General features: G+C 39.2%; 1 protein-coding gene across 1 annotated transcript in view; it reads left to right on the plus strand.

Moving 5' to 3' along the window:
• The window catches only part of CSTF77 (Tetratricopeptide repeat (TPR)-like superfamily protein), a 98013-nt gene that overhangs the window by 42301 nt on the left and 35638 nt on the right, over window positions 1–20074 (plus strand). Inside the window, exon 17 of the mRNA XM_077392826.1 lies at window positions 17056–17115. Within this exon, the coding sequence (XP_077248941.1) occupies window positions 17056–17115 (60 nt within the window). The remainder of the gene's footprint in view (window positions 1–17055; window positions 17116–20074) is intronic.

Genomic DNA, 20074 nt, shown 5'->3' on the forward strand with positions numbered 1-20074 from the left:
CTTTCACTCCCTAGACAACCCTTTTAGTGTATATATTAATATATAATATATATATTTAAATATATTAAATTCTTAACGAGCCTTAACGAGCCGAGCCTGGCCTAACTCGGGCTCGGCTCGTGAAGCTTAACGAGCCTGGCCAGCCGGCTCGGCTCGGCTCGTTAAGGATTCGAGCCGAGCTCGAGTGAGCTTCCGAGCCCGAGCCAAAATTGACACCCTTACTTACCTAACAACAGTGACGTTCTAGTAAGGCGGCTTACCTAATGATGGTGGCGTACCAGTAAGCCGGCTTACGTAACAATAGTGACGTTCTAGTAAGGTGGCTTACCTAATAATGCTGGCGTACCAATAAGCCGGCTTACCCAGTTAGGCGGCTTACCTAATAACGTCGGCGTTATTCTTACGTAACAATAGTGACGTTCTAGTAAGGTGGCTTAACTAATAATGCTGGCGTACCAATAAGCCGGCTTACCCAGTGAGGCGGCTTACCTAATAACGTCAGCGTTATTCTTCAAGAACGGCGAAGGTAAGGGTAAGGTTTGACGGATAAAATCGAAAGACAAAAATAAAATTTAGGGGAAGGGAAAAAATTTAGGGTCATGCGCGGCCGGCCTTGCCGAACCAGGCCGAGCGGTGCGCGTGTGGTATAGCCAAAAACCCACCGGGTTCACTTGGTGGCTCATGCGCGAAGGCTCCCTTTTCTCCTCTTCTCGTTCACAAGGCTAGAGAAGTTTAAAGCTATATAAGCACATGAACCTTTCCTCCACTTTCCAATACGGGACTATTTGCTTTTGTGAAGGAAGTGGGTAAACTCATTTTTCTAAACCAATGTGGCTGCGTTTTGTAAACAAAACAAACTTAGTAAAAATACAAACAAATGCCACTTTTGTATTAAAATACCAACATATTTCTTTACCTTGTCTTTGTTTTTTACATAACTCCCATGTGGTCCCCAATTGTTTATCGTCATAGTTTCCCATGACATGTCATTTTGTATTTATTGTACTTTTCCATTTTTGGGTTAAAAATAACAAGAGGATGCATTTTTTAATGGCATAACAAAAGAATGCTTTTTCTTTGTGTTTTTATTTTTCCTTTCATATTTTATATTTATCTCTCTTTATTGTTTTTGTTTCACTGTTCAAAAATTTCTAACTGTAATGACCCGTATTTTGGGGCAAACTTTTAGACATAATTTTTTTTTCTTTTTCCCAAAATCCCAAAATCCGAATCGCTACCTTAAAAGGGAAACGAGCCGACACTCATCTATAAATTACTAATTATATTTCTTTTTGAAATTACAAACCATCATCACTAAAATCTAAAAGTTTCCTTACAAGGATAGCTAGTCAAACCAACAAGGCCACTTGGCCGAACATGCGAGCACTCTTCCTTCGATCCCTTTAAGCTCCCATATTTTTTGTTCATGTCATCATCTCAACCTACAAAAGCTGTAGTAAACCGAGTCAGAGAGCAAGGTCCTTTAGTGGCTCACACAAGAAGAGTACACTAAAATGAGATTAGTGGCTAACACTCTTCCCTCGATCCCTTTAAGCTCCCATATTTTTTGTTCATGTCATCATCTCAACCTACAGAAGCTGTAGTAAACCGAGTCAGAGAGCAAGGTCCTTTAGTGGCTCACACAAGAAGAGTAAACAAAAATGAGATTATATTATAACAAAGATTCTTATGAATAATGAAGAGGGCGAGCCTTGGCGCAACAGTAAGGTTGCTCCATTGTGACCTGGTGGTCACGGGTTCGAGTCACGGAAACAGCCTCTCTGCAAAGCAGGGGTAAGGCTGCGTACATCTAGCCCTCCCCAGACCCTGCAATGGTGGGAGCCTCATGCACCGGGCCACCCTTTTTTTCTTATGAATAATGAATTACCATAGCTGGGGCAATTAACAAATAGAAATAAGAACATGAGAACAAGTAAAAGAATCATCAACAAACCTTGGCATATGTAGAAGAAATAATGCAAATTCAAGTCATTGTATATACATATATAAATATGTATATACGTCCAGCAAGATATCCAAATAATCGTACATATATACACGGCCAACAATTTTCTCGTATACCGTAGTATATGGCTCAGATCATCTTATATATATAAATGATATATATACGGCTACCAATTTCCTCGTATATCAAAATATAAGGCTACCAATTTCCTCATATATCGAAATATATGGCTCAATCCATCGTGTGTGTATATATATATATATATATATATATAGAAAAGGATTGTACGCTCTAGTGTACCAAGCTTATGGTACGCTCGAGTACCCAATCACATGTGGGCCCACTTTGTTAGCATGATCCAAAGCATTCTTTTGAAAGGCCCTTACATAGATGGGGTGTTACCAAAAATCAGCTCCATAGGATCATCCTAACCCATCCATTTGTGGAGGTCAAAATGGACAGACACTGTGTGTCCACAAATCTGCCCATTTTTGCCCTCCACTTTTGGAGGGGTTAGGATGATTCAATGGAGCTGATTTTTGGTACACACCCTATCTATGATAGGGCCTTGCAAATGAATGCTTTGGATCACCACAAAAAATGTGGGACCCATGTGATTGGGCACTCGAGCGTACCATAAGCTTGGTACGCTCGAGCGTACAATCCTTTTCCTCTCTCTCTCTCTCTATATATATATACTACCAAAATTACAATGCATCATGAATTATACCGCCTCTTTCCTCTCTATTATGAGGGGTATTATTTGTTTCCCTATCATGGTCAGTAATCTTAATGGCTATAACAGGTTCCAACAATTTATTTGTGATAGAGCATGCATTATTAGTTTAACAATTCTAAAAGATGCATAAAATAGGAGGCAAAGAACATATTCATATGAAATGATATTAGAATAACAAAACCATTCTTGAAACCATTATTATATGAGCCAGTATCACTTGCCTTGGATTTTGAGTGTGGAATCTAGAAGAGATGCTCTAACCAATCAATCGGAAATTAGCCTGTAAATGTGACATATCAAAGGGTTTCAATTAATTTGGTTAAAGCTAAAAGTTCTTCTCTAATTAAATTGGTTCGTCTCAAGTCTCAACCTATTTATTCTCTCTTATTATAATTAGTCCTAAGTTACTCGTATGTATAACCTAAGTAAGTCTTTCACCCTAGCAATCACTTTTTGAGCTATATCGTATTCATTATATTTTTTCTTATAAAACCATCAAGACTTAGAACCTAATATCTACAAGCTGATTTTTCAAAAGATGCATGTAGAGAATAAAACTTCAAAAAAGAAGGTCGTTTTTTTTTTTTTGGTAAAACAATTGATATAACATCTATCGTTCTATACTATAAATCTGATTTTAACAAAAACCTTTGTTAATCTACACATATATTATACTTCATGGGAAATCATATATACATATTATGTAACAAGTATCTAAAAGAATTCATTTTTTTTTTTGAAATGGCACAATATATTAGATTAGAACGGAACCGAGATGGTCCAATTACAAAGAAGCAAATAAAAATAGAGAAAACAAATAGAATAACAATATATCTCAAGGCGGAAGATCGTCAAACCACTCCAAGTACTGCCTATTCACACCAGACTTTGTCAAAGCATCTGCTTCTTCATTAGCTGTTCTTCAGATATGGAGAAAGGAGATCGATGAATTAGCCACCCAGTCAGCAATTTCATCAAAAAAATTAAGAAATCTCCAAGGAGATGGAGCTAGACTCGCAAGCCATCTAACAATATTTGAGGAGTCCCCTTCCATTATCACCTTATCTAGCATTGTTCTTTCCACATGAAGAATACCGTAGTAAGCTGCTTTCACTTGAGCCTCCGAAGAATCAGATATTCCATTTGGACCAGAAAAGGCCCACTTCACAGCACCATCATGATCTCTCAACAGCCCTCCAAAACCTGAGGCACCAGGTTCCCAAAGGATGCCCCATCCACATTTAACTTACAGAATCCCTCAGGAGGCTGAGCCCATTTTTGAACAACCTTGGACCTACACACCCCTTCCTTACAGATTGTTTCCCACCTCTCCCATAAATCATAGGCTGACACGAATCTAAACAATGAGGTACTCTTAGCCCATTGAATAGAAAGAGCAATGATTTTCTGGAAAATGGAGAAAGCAGAACTGGCTTTTCCTTCAAATACTCTTCCATTTCTTTCCTTCCAAACTGACCACCAAAGAGCTAGAAGGCAAATTCTCCATAATGTCTTTCCTTTCTTCTTCCAAGGAACAAAGTCCCAGCTTTTCAATTGAAGGGGAATCGACTGAGGAAAGACCCAATTAATGCCAAACCTTGCCAAAATTAACCCCATATTTGCCTTATTATTTTACAATGGAGGAACAAATGGTCTATAGATTCACCGTCCTCTAAGCAGAGAGGGCAATGATCAATAAGGAAGAGACCTCTTTTCCTCTAGAACTCGATAGTTTGAATTCGCCCACTTTAAACAGACCAGCCAAAGAAGATCACTCTGGGGGGGCACTGAAAGGACCATACCTTAGCCACCCAAGAATCTTCCCCCTCCGGAACCAGTTTAGAGTAAGCCGATTTGACAGAAAAAAACCGGAAGAGTTCCACATCCAAATCCTTTTGTCCTCACCTGACTTCTTTATATAGCACTTCTTAATGATCTCAAACAATGCAGAGAGAGCCTCTAATTCTCTGTCAAAAAAGTTTCTTCTGAATTTCGGGCACCAAACCACTTTTTTATCCACCCTTTCAAAGCACTCACCCACCATAGCATCCTTATCCGCAGCAACCCTCATTAACTCCGGGAAAAGGATCTCCAAAGCTTCATTTGCACACCAGACATCTCTCTAAAATTTGATGCGATTACCAGAATACACTTTAAATCGGCAACCCTTTCTAAACTCGGATCTTAGTTTCAAAATATCCCTCCAAATAGTCAGGCCTTTTCTTTCATAGATATCATCCGATTCCCAAGTGCCACTAAGAACCCTGTACTTACTTCCTATAACTCTAGCCCACAAAGCCGAGCGCTCCTCCCCAAAGCGCCAAAGCCATTGGCTCAACAAAGCTGCATTGAAGCCTTTAATTCTCCTAATGCCCAGACCACCCTTCTGACTGGTACACAAACCTTCTCCCACTTAGTCAAAGGGATGCCCCTCTTCTCACTCGAACCCCCCCACAGGAATCTTCGTTGAATCTTTTCAATCCTCAATTCAACACTAACTGGACATTTAAAGAGAGATAGAAAATATAAAGGGAGATTTGCCAGAACCGCCTTTATTAGAGTCATTCTGCCTCCTTTGGACACTAGTCTTCTCTTCCAGGAATCCAATATTTTTTCAAGCCTTGCTACAATAGGTTCCCACAAAATCTTACTTGGTCTTCCTACTCCCAAAGGCAAACCCAGGTAAGAAGAAGGAAGAGATTCTACTTTGCAACCCAAGGAAGTAGCGCACTCTCCTGCATCAGCTGAAGACATGTTGAGAGCGAATAAACTTGATTTTGAAAAGTTAGACCTCTGACCTGTAATCAGCTCATAGCATCTGAGGGTTGCTTTAAGATTCTTAACTTGAGCAAAGTCCGGCTCACAAAAAATCAACGTATCATCAGCGAATTGAAGGATCGACACCTCTACCTTATTTCTTCTAATTCTGAAACCTTCAATCAAACCCTTTTCACAGCTTTTCTGAAGTAACTTGCTAAGAGGTTCTGCCATGATCACAAAGAGAAAGGGAGACAAAGGATCACCTTGTCTCAACCCTCTAGACGATTGAAAAAAACCTTTAGACGTACCGTTGATCAATATAGAAAACCTGACAGAAGAAACACAGCGTCGAATCCAACCTCTCCAAACATTCCCAAAACCCATTCTGCCAAGAAGATAGTCCAAACAATTCCACTCAACCCTGTCAAAGGCCTTCTCCATATCAAATTTACAGACCACCCCTTTTTCTCCATTTCTGCGATAGTAGTCAATGGCTTCATTGGCAACGAGGGAACAATCCAAGATCTGCCTCTTGTCCACAAAAGCACTTTGACTATTAGAAATTAGCAAAGGGAGCACCAATTTGATTCTATCTGCTAATACCTTCGCCAGAACCTTGTAAAGACAACCTACAAGGCTGATTGGTCGAAAGTTTGTAATTTTCGAAGCTCCTTCCTTCTTGGGAATTAGGGTTATAAAGGTAGCTCCTGTTCCTTTATCCAAATGCAACCCCTCGTGAAACTCTTTGAAGAATTTAAGAATATCACTCTTTACTGCCGACCAACAGGCTTGGAAAAAAGCCAAACAAAAACCATCAAGCCCAGGGACCTTATCTCTTGGCAGAGAGAAAAGAGCCTTTTCAATCTCCTCTTCCCCAAAAGGAACTTCCAATTTAGAGCTATCTTCTAGGGATAAGCTGCTAAAGGCTACATCCTCTGGAATAGGGTGGGATAAATCCTCTGAAGAATAAAGATTTGAATAAAATTCAATAATAGCAGAGGAAATGCCCTCCTTTGAGGACACCATTTGGCCTCCTTCGTTAATCACCACAATTTTATTCCTCCTCCTGCTGGCACTAGCTATAGCATGAAAATACGCCGTGTTCTTGTCCCCTTCAGCCAACCATCTTACTCTGGACTTTTGTTTCCAGGAGATTTCCTCATGCAACAAAATGGTCTGATATTCTTGCTTGATTTTGCCCAACTCTTCACGCTCCGCAATCCCCCCCAGACCGCTATCTTCTAAAGCAACCAGCTCAGATAATCTAGACTCCAACCCTTTTTTCTTAGCAAGCACCTGTTCTTTCTGAACTTTAGCCCACTCCCTCACCTTATTCTTCACAAACCTTAATTTCTTTCCAATAACTACATCAGCTGGCCCTTCAAAGGAACGCAATCCCCACCATTCACCCAGAGTTTCCTCCATTTTTGGAATTTCTAACCATGCTATGTCAAATCTGAAAGGGCTGGGGCCCCAAAACTCCCAACCAGGGTCAAGTAAAATGGGGCAATGGTCCGAAACTGAATGGAGTAGAGCCTTTTGAAAAACATCCGGGACCATCTCCATCCACTCCGAAGAAATAAAAAATCTATCAATCCGACTTCTACTTTCGCCTCTTGCCCCAGTGAAAGCTCTTCCAGACATAGGGAGATCAATTAATTCATTCTTTGCAATAAAGTCAATAAAAAGTTGCATGTTTGGGGATACTCTGGAACACCCAATCCTCTCCTCCACAGCCCTGATTTCATTGAAGTCCCCTCCCACACACCAAGGAAACTGACAGAAGCTTCGCACCCTTCCTAATTCTTCCCAAAATTCCAACTTAGCCTCCCTAGAACACGGCCCATAGACTCCAGAATAGAGCCAATGAGAGCCATCCTCTAACTTTTTAAAAGCCACAGAGAGAGAAAAGTTTCCCTTCCACACATTCACCAGCTTCCAGGCGCTCCCATTCCAGGCCACTAATATACCACCAGAAGCCCCTTGAGAAGGAATAAAATCAAAATCCCACTCCTCCCTAAGACCCAAACCCCTAAAGACCCCTTTAGAAATCAATTCCAGTTTGGTTTCTTGCAGACACATCAGATCCGGCTTAGAACTATTAATCAACTCCTTTACTTGCAATCTCTTCCCCTGCGACCCTAACCCATTAGAATTCCATGATACTATCTTCATTGGACGGAAGGCTTAGGCAAACTCCTCCCCTTACGACCCCCAGTGACCCTTCCTCCCACCTCACAACAATGCCCATCCTCATTCGACCCTCCGTCATAGTTAATCCCTGATTCTAATCTTCTCAACTCCCTTTAATTCTTTTTGGCTGATTCCGCTGCTCTCGTGGCGGCCTCAACAACTTCTAAATCCTTTACTTCTGCGGCTCTAATTTGAGCCTTCAAATTTTCCTCCCCTCGAGAAGCCACCACACCCAAACTGCTGGAAACCCCATAAGTATGATTGATAGATTCATCCAGCCCCCAAAGGCTTGGAGGCTTACTCCCCTCCGCTTTCCAAAGATCCCTACCGCACCTCTTACTAACCCCAGAGACAAGGCTTAGAGGTCTTGATAATCTGCCTTCCTGGTCACACACTCTTAACACTTTTGGCCCGCCCCTCCCTACTACTGAAGAAACCAAAAAAATCTGCTAGGGCATTGACGATCCCAGAAATATCCTCCAATGATACTCTCATCAAATTATCAACAGAGATTTTCATAATTGGGCCATCTTTTACGGCTTTCACAAAGAAAGTGCACATACTACTCTTATTATGCCTTGACCTGGCCTGGATAAGAGCCTCCGCACAGAGAGGCAAATGACTAGGCTCACCATCCCGGGCATCACCACTCCCGATTGGATCAGACCCTCTGAAAGAATTCTCCCCCCCGTCCCTCTCTGTCTTCCTCAACAACTGGACTCCAATTAGGATTAAGATCCTCTTCCTCATAGGTCAAGTTTAAAGCAATTCCAGTAACTCTTCTACTCCATTTCCTTATGGCCGCAGAGCTTCTCCCCCTATAAGGCTCAGCAGCCTCTTCTCTGGCCTCCATTTGAGAAACAGAACCAGTTAAAGGGAGGGCGTAACAATTCCAAGATCTAGCGTTGACAAGGCTTAAGAGCTGATCAGAATTTGCATTTGAGGACCCACTAGCTTGAAGTTGTTGAAGGACCGGATAAAAATCATATCCGTCGGATGGTAAGCTGATTTCTTCAATTTGGTCATTAGAAGCCTCACTCGAGTCTGAGTCCCAGTGGTTACACAACCCCACTGGACTCCTAACTGGAGAGGGCCAAGCCCACATTGGATTAAGGAGGCCCACCAACTGAGAATCCAAGGGACAATCATCAAAAGACGAAAAATATCTATCCATTACTGATGTAGGGTCCACCACCATCTCCTCGATAGGACAGCCTCCATGCAAACTACGCCACCTGTATCCACAGGGGGGCCCACAGTTTTGAAATTCAAAAAGACTGCCAGGTGGTAGATTGCTATCATGATCCCTTTGATGCGCATGATAGCAGTCACCACTAACATGCACCTCCTCCTCATCTTCTTCGTCGCTCTCGGGAACGAGCGCAGAGCCAATTTTTTTCCACACCAACTGCCATTAATTCTTCCTCTAAGTTTTGATTGGATTCATTAAGACTATTTACTTCATCACAGCTACCCAATAAATCACTACCCTCTAAAGAATTCTCTTCTGAGACGCTGCTATAAATCTCTTCCACTTCTCTTTTTGCTTTAACCCTTCTGATCGCACCCCGGAGGGAGACTTGCAAGGCGATCTCTTTGTCCACGATTCCTTCCGTACAAATAAGCATTCTTGCTACAGAGTACCCAAATCCCGCCATGCACGACTCATCCAACTCTATCACCTTTCCGATCCTCTCCCCAATTTTTGCAAAGTTCTCTTCACTCCAAGCCTCAGGCGGAACCCCATAGATAGACCACCACTGTGAACTTTGGTCCCCTTAAAATTTTTCCAACCACGGACAAATTTCACAAAAAGGAGAGTTGATGGCTTTCTTCCAGTTTTCCATAGAGCTTTTTTCTGTCTACCCCAGCCCGAAGGATAATCAAAATCTCCAGGGCAGCTATCTTATACAACACAACCTTTCCGGCACCACCACTTCTTTTAGAGAGCCAGACCTCCATAGCAGGAAGATCCCCAGACCACCCAGGGCTGATCGATCCCCCAAAACCCAGATCCGCATTGCTAATGGATTTTAAGGAGATAACCTTTAAGTTGATGGCTATTCCTTCAGAAGTTAGGGACTCGACCACCCCCTGACTTATTCCAGCGGCTCTTTCATCCACCAGATCTTCCCCTGGCCTCAGGATTTTTTGCTGAATAGGAAAATTGAAATCCCTTCCAGACCAGACCTTTTTACATTCCCAGCACTCCATTCGTTTTTTAAAATTCCTAAAACCACACCTACAACACCTCCAATCCCCAAAACCACCTTCAACCCTCCTTCTAGCCACTCTGTCAAACCTTTTAGCTTTCTTCCCTTTGAAGGTTACCCACCTTTGCTCCTGCCTTGTCCTAATAGTAGCCTCATCCAGTGTACTATTTGCCCCAACCCTTCCAGCCCCCAAAGGGATACAGTTGGCTCCACTTGCTAATCCAGGAGGGCATCCAGAGAGGTCTGTTCTTCCCACCGGAACTGCGTTAGCCCCACTTGCGAAGGCAGGAGGGATCCAGAGGCCACCTCTCAGTTCTCTCATGTTCTATACAAAATTAAAAATTCTTAAGACTTTTACAAGATTCCTATGCCGGGTGTTTCTCAAAGCTTCACATCTAAACGAATTCATAGAAAACAGTTTTTTTAAAAAACCCTTTGTCCTTGCTGATTTTTCTAGAAAATCAGCACTATAAGGCTTAGTAAAACACACACACACACACACACACACACACACACACACATATATATATATATATATATATATCATGTACATCTTATAGAACAATACCCCATAGGGCATTGATAAATCGACTCCCCTAATGGATAAATCGACTCCCCATGTGTCTATCTCTCTCCTCTTTCTCTCTCTAACCTAGAGGAGAGGGAAAGACACATGGGGAGTCGATTCATCAATTTGGGGAGTCGATTTATCACTCCCCTACCCCATAACATATAAAAATACTTGAGTAGAGCAATCTACACAAAACTGCCCATAATCTCACAGTTTCTATGCTGATTTTGGGAAAATATACTTGTTAAAACCCATATAACATACTAACATATCATATTCTTTATGAATAGCAACATGCACACACCATACGGCAAATATATAAGAATTCTTCGAAAACAACAATTAATATATGCTGATTTTATATAAAAACAGTGAGGGCGAGCCTTGGCTCAACGGTAAGGTTGCTCCAACTTTTAATTTACACTTTAACTTCTAATTTATTTCTTATTCTATTTTTAAATGAATAGCAAGTTTCCAACTCTTTTAGGTCTCTTTAATTTCTTTATCCTTTTTAAATAAATTAAATACAATATATATTAAGTGGTCCTACTTACTATTTATAGTAAGTGCGGGCTTATTATTTATAGTAAGCATGGACTTACTATTTAAAGTAACTGTGGACTTACTATTTATAGTAAAAGCAGACTTACTATTTATAGTAAGTTCGGACTTAGTAAGTGCAAATTCGACGGTCCAAAAGGCTCCAATCGAAGATCGAAACTGTTGATCTTCGGTCTGGGAATCTACGACCAAGATTTAGTTAAAATTATTCATTTTCCCGACCCTTTGAGGGGCCGGGTCTTTACACTAATGTTTTCTTAATTGGAACTTTTCTTGGAGGGCTCATGTACTGGTTTTCTGGTTGGGCTTTGCAAGATTTAGAGAAGCTTGTTCTTAAGAGAAAGTCATAAGGCTGAGTTTTTACCTTCAATAGGGGATGTCATATAATCTTGCAAAAATAAGTAATTTTAAGTTCATAGATGTGATGAGCATACTCTTTGAAAGCTTACAAGTAATTATGTCAGTAATCCATACATTTTTATCAGTTGATGAACTGGTAATTTCTTGAGATTTTAGGGGTTAGCTTGTATTTGGAGTCCTTTGACTGTTTATAGGCAAATTCTAATTTAAACTAATGTATTTCATTGTCAATAATAGGCTCAAACTAGTTCTTAAAATTTGACTACGGACGTCAGTCGATTGAACAATTTGAAATGGGTTAGAGAGATCTAACCAAGAGAAGAGACAAAGAAGAAGGAGAAAGAGAAAAAAAGGAGAGGAAGCAGAGAAAGAGGGGAATAGAGAAAACGTGTCGTATGGTTGTTTTGTGCACAACCCACAACCTTTTTATTTATTAAAATCATTGAAAAAAGGGGAAACCTCATTTAACGCAAAGAGGTGGAGGGACCCATTTAATGTAAATCGGCCCTACTCATTACAGTACTGTTCGGTCACTTCGGTGTAACCTAGTTACCATTGGAAAAGAAGAAGAATAAGAATGAGGGAGAAGATGAAAGAGCTTGGATAGCTCTCACATAATATGATATATTGGGTAGCTTTCTTATAAGGCGAAAGACTTTGTATGACCAAGAAGTATGTGACAAATCTCAGAGGTGTAAAATGACACAAATCACTTTGTGAACTGACTTTGCACTAAATGCAGCTGCTATATGTGGTTATATATGGAATTGGTTATGTTTCCTGCTTTCCCTCTATGGCCTTTTCTGTTTTAAAGATTTCCTCTGGTTCTGCCGAGTTCTCTAGCATGAGATCTAACCTATATGTCACATATGGGGCCATAAAATTTCTCATATGTTACTTCCATTTTTCCTAGCTGCTCTATAATTTGGTTCAGTAACAATTTTAAACTGTATGATGTTATATTGCCCAACATATTGAAGACTTTCCATCAAAACTTTCAAATAATGCATAATCATTGTTCATAATGCTTAATGGATCCATAGACCAATTAAAGATGATGTTGTTGGGACTAGAAACAAAATGATCATTCAATGAGCATTGCCTTTTCTCCATTCAACCATCAATTATGGTAATAGTACTCTGAGAATATCCAAAAACACTTGGTTTTGATAGGTAATCTTCCTACCCCTACACAATATATTTAACAATTTCGCCTCTTAAATAATGAAGAGTTGGCACCTTAGATCTTGAAGCCATCACAGCTATTAAATCTATCATTGGCTATAATTACGGTGATTTAGTTGCATATAATGATATGCGCAATAACCTTTTTCTCAGTCCCACTACCTTCTACAACTTTTCCTTGCTCGACATGGATCTAGATGGTAAAGGGCTAGTAATTGCAACTTCATGTCCTTCATATCTGCATGTTTTTGCTTTTCTTTCTATTAATCTCCCACCATTTTGCCATTTTACATCTGGTGGAATATTCTTAAATGATGTTACATCAAATATCTCTGATAATTTTTAATTATCACAATTTTATCGCGACATTTTGATAAAACGACAAAATCCCAAAATAATCCTGATATTTTAAAACAAATATTGCGATATTTTCATTTTAATAATTTACCATGATATTTTTTATTTAATATTTATTCTTAAATTATATATTTTTAAATAAATATAGTTTTATCATTTTTCCCGATATAAACCTGAAAAAGATAAAAAAATTAATATATCTTGAGATTTTTCCTTGCTAAGAAATTCCCGAGAATTATATTTTTATGACTTAGTTTAGGTTTTCCTTCATTCAAGTAATGCCTCGACTTGTTATCATTCTGTCGTTATATGAACAAACCGTTGTCGTTGTAGCTCGGCGTAACTCTATCATGAGCTCATGTCTGATCATCTGATTTAGTGGGCAGCTGGACCGATAAATGATGCTGCACTAGAAGGTTTTATATTCTGTTGGAACTTTTCAATTAAAAAAAGTGTAATTATCATCTTTCTAGAAGAAAATGAGAAAGAAATCCTATGAAAGTTAGGTTGTGTACAAGCTGACCAAAGTGCAATTAAGTGCAATTATCAGGCAACCATGACTACTGTGTGGCCTTTGCCAGTCTTAACAGAGCATTAGAAATCGATACGACCTTTTGTAAGATTAAAAGTGGTTAACAAATCCTTCCTAGTTCAAGTGAAATGCATGCCAGAGGCGGGAAATGAGGAAAGATCCTCTCAATCATCTGGCCAACTGGGAAATAATATCACCATCCTTCTCCCGGCATCGAAGGAAGGCGTAGTTCTGGGGGGATTCCAGCAGGTTGAGGCAAGAACCTTTGGGTCAGAATTCAAATTTCAAATTTCCACCTAACCACTGGGTAGCTGAGACCTCACTAGCTGGATCCCTTAGGCCAAGGATTGAGACTACTAAGCAGGCAGCATTAAATGCCTTATCCCTGTAGATCCTGACCGGGACCCAAACCATGGTGGTATCAATCGGTCCCTGGCAAAACGCCAGTCAAATACTGCCTCCAATCATAAGAGAGGTAAGGATCTTAGGCTAGAAATAGCCTAAAAAAGGCGAAGTTTGGTTTAAAAAAGATATTGCGTAGTCGAGACCCCAGGACTTCTGTGAAGAGACATCTCAGCTGGAAAGGAATAGCTGCCGTGAAAAAAAAGTTTCCTCTTTAAGACGTCTCGATAAAACCAAAATTCCGTACCCTCCCAGAGCAGGCTGGAAAGTTGGGTACAAGTCTCACAAAAATCGGTGGGGGAGAAGTGCATCAAACAGAAAAAAACTAGAGAAGGAAACACTTTCTTTCAAATAATAATTAAAATGATAGATGACTATGAGAAGTCAGGGGTTACATGGCACTCAGATGAGGAGGAAGGAAGGAGTAAGTATTATAGAGGAAGGGAGCATCAAAAAACAAGTCGGGGACAAAAGTATGGAAGACCTCACGGTGGGTCTCCATCGAGAAGTGAAATCGCAAAAGAATTCAAGAAATTCTAGCTCTGAAAACTTAGGCAGGAAGCAGTGGCCTTTGAAGACGAGCCTTCGGAGTGGTCGATTTTGGCTAATGAAGGCAGTGCCCTCCCGCCCAATTAGCAACATGAAAAGCACAGGCAAGCAAGTATGGATTGGCCGGAGGCTAATCCGGCAGGCGAAAGGGGAAATAAGAAGGCGATAATTCCCCTAGATGAAGGATCCAAGACGGCGAGAGACTCAATGGAAGTGGAGCTCAGAGGGAAAATTAAATCCTATATTGAGAGGGGGGAGCACATATCGGGTAGGAGGGTCGGAATATCCCGGGGATGAGACTTCAGAAGAGGAAAGTGGAATTTCATCTGATTCGGAGGAAAGGGTATCCTCTGAGTATTTCGAAAAAATGACTAAATTGGGAGATCATTTGGTAATAGGATATCGGGAAAATATAGAAGAAACAAAGAAAATGTTCCTAGATATAGAAAAAAGGGACTCCGGGAACGCTTAGAAGAAGATATTCTATGGTAATAGGATATCTGCTTGTCAATCTTTGGGAACGCTTAGAAGAAGATATTCTATGGTAATAGGAATTGCAGATTCTGTGACCATCCAATATGAAGGACCGGGCTTCCATGGGAAGCTCCTGCTGGTTAATTTTGTTCAGTGTTTTGGAAAACTGTAAAGGAAAATGTAAAGATGTTTGTTTAATTCTAGAAGGAAAGGATTTTCTTTTCACCTCGAAGAATGTTCCTAGGTAGTTCATACTATGTACATCCAGTCGGACTACTGGTCCCCCTTGTATTTTGCTAGTATGAATATATTTGTCAATTTTGTTTATAAAAAAAACTGACGATAGGGTTGTGGGAAAGAAAAAAAATGCCCAGATCCTTCTAAAATAGGGACAGTTGATGCATTTCAACCTCCATTTAATTGAGGAGGATAAAATACCTCAAATGCCCTTAAAGACTTGTGAATCTTATTTTGCAGCCAAAATGGCTGAAATCTTAAAGATTCTGCAACCCCCCTGCAACAAACGTATGAAACTATGTTTTAGCTAGTTCTATCTCCATGACAATCTTTCTTTAAGCGAAAAGCGTGTTCAAGCTCTCTAATTATGGTACTAGGGGTTCACTAAACTATCGAGAAATGGCTTTCGACCTATGATTTGTGGACACCAACACGAGTGTCGCGTATCGACACGGACACCGGTGTCGGACACGGCAAACCCCCAAACTTTAGAAACGAGGACACGTCTAAAATAGGAAGTATATGTAATCATGATTTGTGGATATGGATTTGTGTGTCCAATTTCGACATGGATACGAGTTGTCTAAATGAGGTAAACACAATATTCAATAAAACAACAGAATATCAACTTGACAGAGTACAAAAACATGTCCACACACTAACATTAGGTCTAACACTTCCAGCAATGCAAGTAAAAGTGTCCAAAGGAGTGTCGACATGCGTGTCGTGTCGGACACGGCAGGACACGTTAGTCGGCAATAAATTCGAAGTGTCGGCCAAATCATAGCTTTTGACCTAGGATCTCTTGAAAGTACTTTTGCTTTCCTTTTAACTAAGCCTTCCTGCTCTACTGGAAACTATCCTCTATCAGAAAGTCTCGTAATCAACTTGATTTGTTTTTGACTTGATCAATCAGAAAGGTTAGTATTCAAATGGATTATTTGTTCACCTTCGGTGAGAATGCATGCCTAAAGTTTGCTATGACCCCAAATATCCTTGGAGTCGTCCACTCATCCTTTTGCTATTATGTCTTTTTTGTTATTAATATTAAAGCAGACTAGTTACCAAACATTTATTGGGATATACGATTTCAAAGGTGCAAAATGACATATCTCCATTCTTTCATGAATCAACAATTTCCCAAGTACTTGTGAACTTTTCTCCCACCAAGTTGCAAAGACTTGGATTTTTCTAAGTAATGGACAAGACTTGGATTTATTAAGGATAATTTGCTACACGTACCCTAGGAAATGTGCCATGTAGATGCACCTGCATTTCTGTAGTTTTTTAAGCTTGTTGGTTGCATGTAGATATTCTTTTGTTACTCTCTATTAAGTTAAGCAAGTTAAGCTTGATTACTTTGCTTTTCCTTTTTCTTCTGTGTTATCGTTGTGATGTTGGGAGTTTTATCAAAACAAAGAGAGTGGAAGTTTCTTCAACCATCCATTAAGTTGCCAAGACTTGGATTTTTGAAAGTAATGGCCAAGACTTGGATTTATTAGGGATAATTTGCAACATATTCTGCCATTTCAAATAAATAAAATAAAATCTGCAACATATTCTCTAGGAAACGTGCCTTGTTCTGTAGTTCTTTAAGCTAGTTGACGGATTTTGAAAGTAATGGGCAAGACTTGGGTTTATTAGGGATAATTTGCAATCCCTGGGAAACGTGCCTTATAGTGCTGTAGTTCTTTAAGCTAGTTGAATGCAAGCATCACTTGTTTTGTTACCCTTTATTAACTTAAGCTTGATTAATTTGCTTTTTCTTATTCATCTTTTTTATGGTTGTGTGGTTTTGGGAGTTTGATCAAAACAAAGATAATGGAAGTTTCTTCTAGATTATGCCTTGTTGCACGTGCTCAACATTTTATTCAGTTAAGCTTTGAAGTGTGTTAAAGGTGCACACGCGCACACATATTCTCTGTTGTGTTCATTATGTGATGCTTTCATATGCAGGTCTGGAAAAGGTTTACACAATTTGAGCAAACCTATGGAGATTTGGCGAGCATGTTGAAGGCATGCTCTCTTCATTCTTTCTGGTGTATCTTGTGCATTGATTTCATGATAGTTGTACTGCTCCATTTTAATTGTGAAATTTTTTAAATTGGAAATCTTAACATGATTGCTGATTATAGTAGTTACCATTGGTTTGGATTGATTGATCATTGATGCAAGATGATTCCATTTGTAAAGTGGTTTGAACCATGACTTTCAGTGTCGTGAACCTTTTGACCATTCTCAAATATGTTCCAATATAGAATTAGAATTCCATCCATTTGCATGTGACGTTCTATATACATACAGTCTAGATTTCATGTTTTGGTTTTGGTATGTGTTTCTGTTGTAATGAAAATGTAAATATGCCAATTTTTAAGGAAATTTCTGTGGAAATCCTGTCAAATCACGAAGACCTATGGAACCATATGCAATCAAAGGATATTTTAAATGAAACTTCAGGAAATGCTAGAATAAGCACCAATGCACCCTAAAAAGATCATATAAGCATAAAAATCACCCATAATGGTTTGACAAAATCGAACACCTAGGGACATGAGAAGCAACACCTGGATGATAATCTATGATTTGGCCGACACTTTGAATTTATTGCCGACTCACGTGTCCTGCCGCGTCCGACACGACACGCGTGTCCACACGTGTCAACACTCCTTTGGACACTTCTACTTGTATTGCTGGAAGTGTTAAGACTTAATGTGGGTGTGTGGACATGTTTTTATATCGTGTCAAGTGTGGCATTCTGTTTTTTTATTGAATATTGTGTTTACGTCATTTGGACAACTCGTATCCATTTCGAAACTGGGCACACGAATCCATATCCACAAATCATGATTACATGTACTTTCTATTTTAGCCGTGTCCCCGTTTCTAAAGTTTGGGGGTTTGCTGTGTCCGACACTCCGTGTCCGTGTCCACAAATCATAGATGATAATTCAGTAGACACCATATTTCACATGTAATTCATATAAATGTTTATATATAATACATACACCCCATTTAACATGCAATTCATATATATAATTATCTAACACATATTGGTATAATATACTACTAATACACTTACGGCTTTGGTTTTGATATGCGTTTCAGTTTTGATATGCATTTTTTGGGGTGGAAATGAAAACATTTTGATTGTTTCGTGTCTATTTGGTGGAAATTTAAAGCCATGGATATAGTCCATCAATATTAGCTACAAACAAGGTTTTATATTTCAGTTTCGGTTTCGGTCGACACGGAAACAGAAACATTCAATTTTTTTGGTTGTAAATTTTGGTGGAAATCTTGTAAAATCACTGAAACGTTTGGAAACATATGTAAGTGTTGAAACTCTAAGACGAAAATTCGGGAAATGTTAGAATAAGCACAAATACATACTTATAAACCATCACATAAGCAAGAAAGCCATCCATAATGGCTTGATCACATCGAAGACCTAGTGGCATATGTTGAACATGTCTAGAACAATAAATTCAATAAAGAAGTACAATCTAATGAAGTATAAGAACGTACAATGACCGTTCATCCCTCGAATGACCCCAATTCTATGTCAATACCACAGAGTTACATGGTGGGGGTATTGGTCCCATGTCTATTTGAAATCCCATGCATAACGTACGGTTACTTTGTTGTGTAGTCCAATGATGCTTCCTATTTCATTCTCTACATTAATGAAATGAAATGCAAAGTAAAATGGGTTACAGAAAACAAACGTTTCCTCTTTCTGTATTTAATGAGAGATTCATCATTTGTATGATGCTTACGTTTTGAAATCTTTTGACGCTTCACATTTAAATGAAAATGGAAATTCCTGTGACTCTTCACATTGAAATGAAAAGTGGGTCCACCTTCGATTTAACTAGGATGGGCCTACAAAGTATGTTGACAAAGATAAAAAAAATCTAAATGTTTTTCTACCTTTCAATTGGTATTGGAACCACTATTTGAACCATTTATATTCGAATGACAATTTACATATAAATGCAAGAAAGCAAAGGTTGAAAAACAAAGACGTAATAAAAACTGGAAAATTTCAAACTGAAAAACAGGCCTGGAGAAAAACAAACCAGAGAAACACATTTTAAGGAAAAATTCCATACTTTTTAGGCTTTTTCAAAACATGGTTTTCCAAAAGCTTTTCCAAAACAGCGTTTTCCAGAAAAAATTCCATTGAAAAGCATGAAAAAACATCTTTCTTTTATTTTCAAGGTTTTTTATTTACAGCAGATTCGAGCAGGGTTTTTGTGAAGAAAAAACGGCTTTATATTTCGTAAATCGGAACATCTTTCCATTTTTTTGTTGTTTCGACTATTTTGGTCGAATTTTGGTCAAAATTTCAAAATTCTGAAATTTTGACCGAAATAATAAAGTAGAACAAATCCAATTGAGATTTTTTTTCGGTGGGGATGAAAACGGAAGCATTTCAGCTGTTTCGTGTTGGTTTCGGTGGAAACTAAAACCATGGGTACAAATTCTCTTTAGAAGTTTCTTTAGCTCTGCTTGTAATGCTCTTGAACTTGTGTTGTGGATTTTTGTCTTAATTTGTATTTGATGCACTATTTTAGGGCATTCCATCATATGAGAGAGAATGCTATTCCGCTTATGACAATTTGCAAAGTGATTTACATATTACATTGTACTTTTGGAAGAAATTTGTGAGAATACTTAGAAGCTTCTACTTTATTATGAGGCTTTTGTAGAAGTAAATTGTTTTTGTGGTTGAAAGACTCAGAATCACCTATTGTTGGTTGATTCTCTATTGACCATTGAAAGGGTGATTTTAAAAGTGTTGGTATTATTGACCCTGACCTAAGCCAATCGGTGGTATTGTGGTCAGTAATCCTTGTGTTCTGTTTATCTTTCTGGTTTTCCCAATGACTTGAGAGAGGAGGCCGAGGGTATTAGCCTATTAGGGATCTCAAAGTTACTTACTGGTGGCACTCATGCTACTTCATTGGTGAAA

This window comes from Tasmannia lanceolata, unplaced genomic scaffold (genome assembly GCF_043159265.1).
Source record: "Tasmannia lanceolata isolate RefF3 unplaced genomic scaffold, GAP_Taslan_0.1 ptg000012l, whole genome shotgun sequence".
Lineage (NCBI taxonomy): Eukaryota > Viridiplantae > Streptophyta > Magnoliopsida > Canellales > Winteraceae > Tasmannia > Tasmannia lanceolata.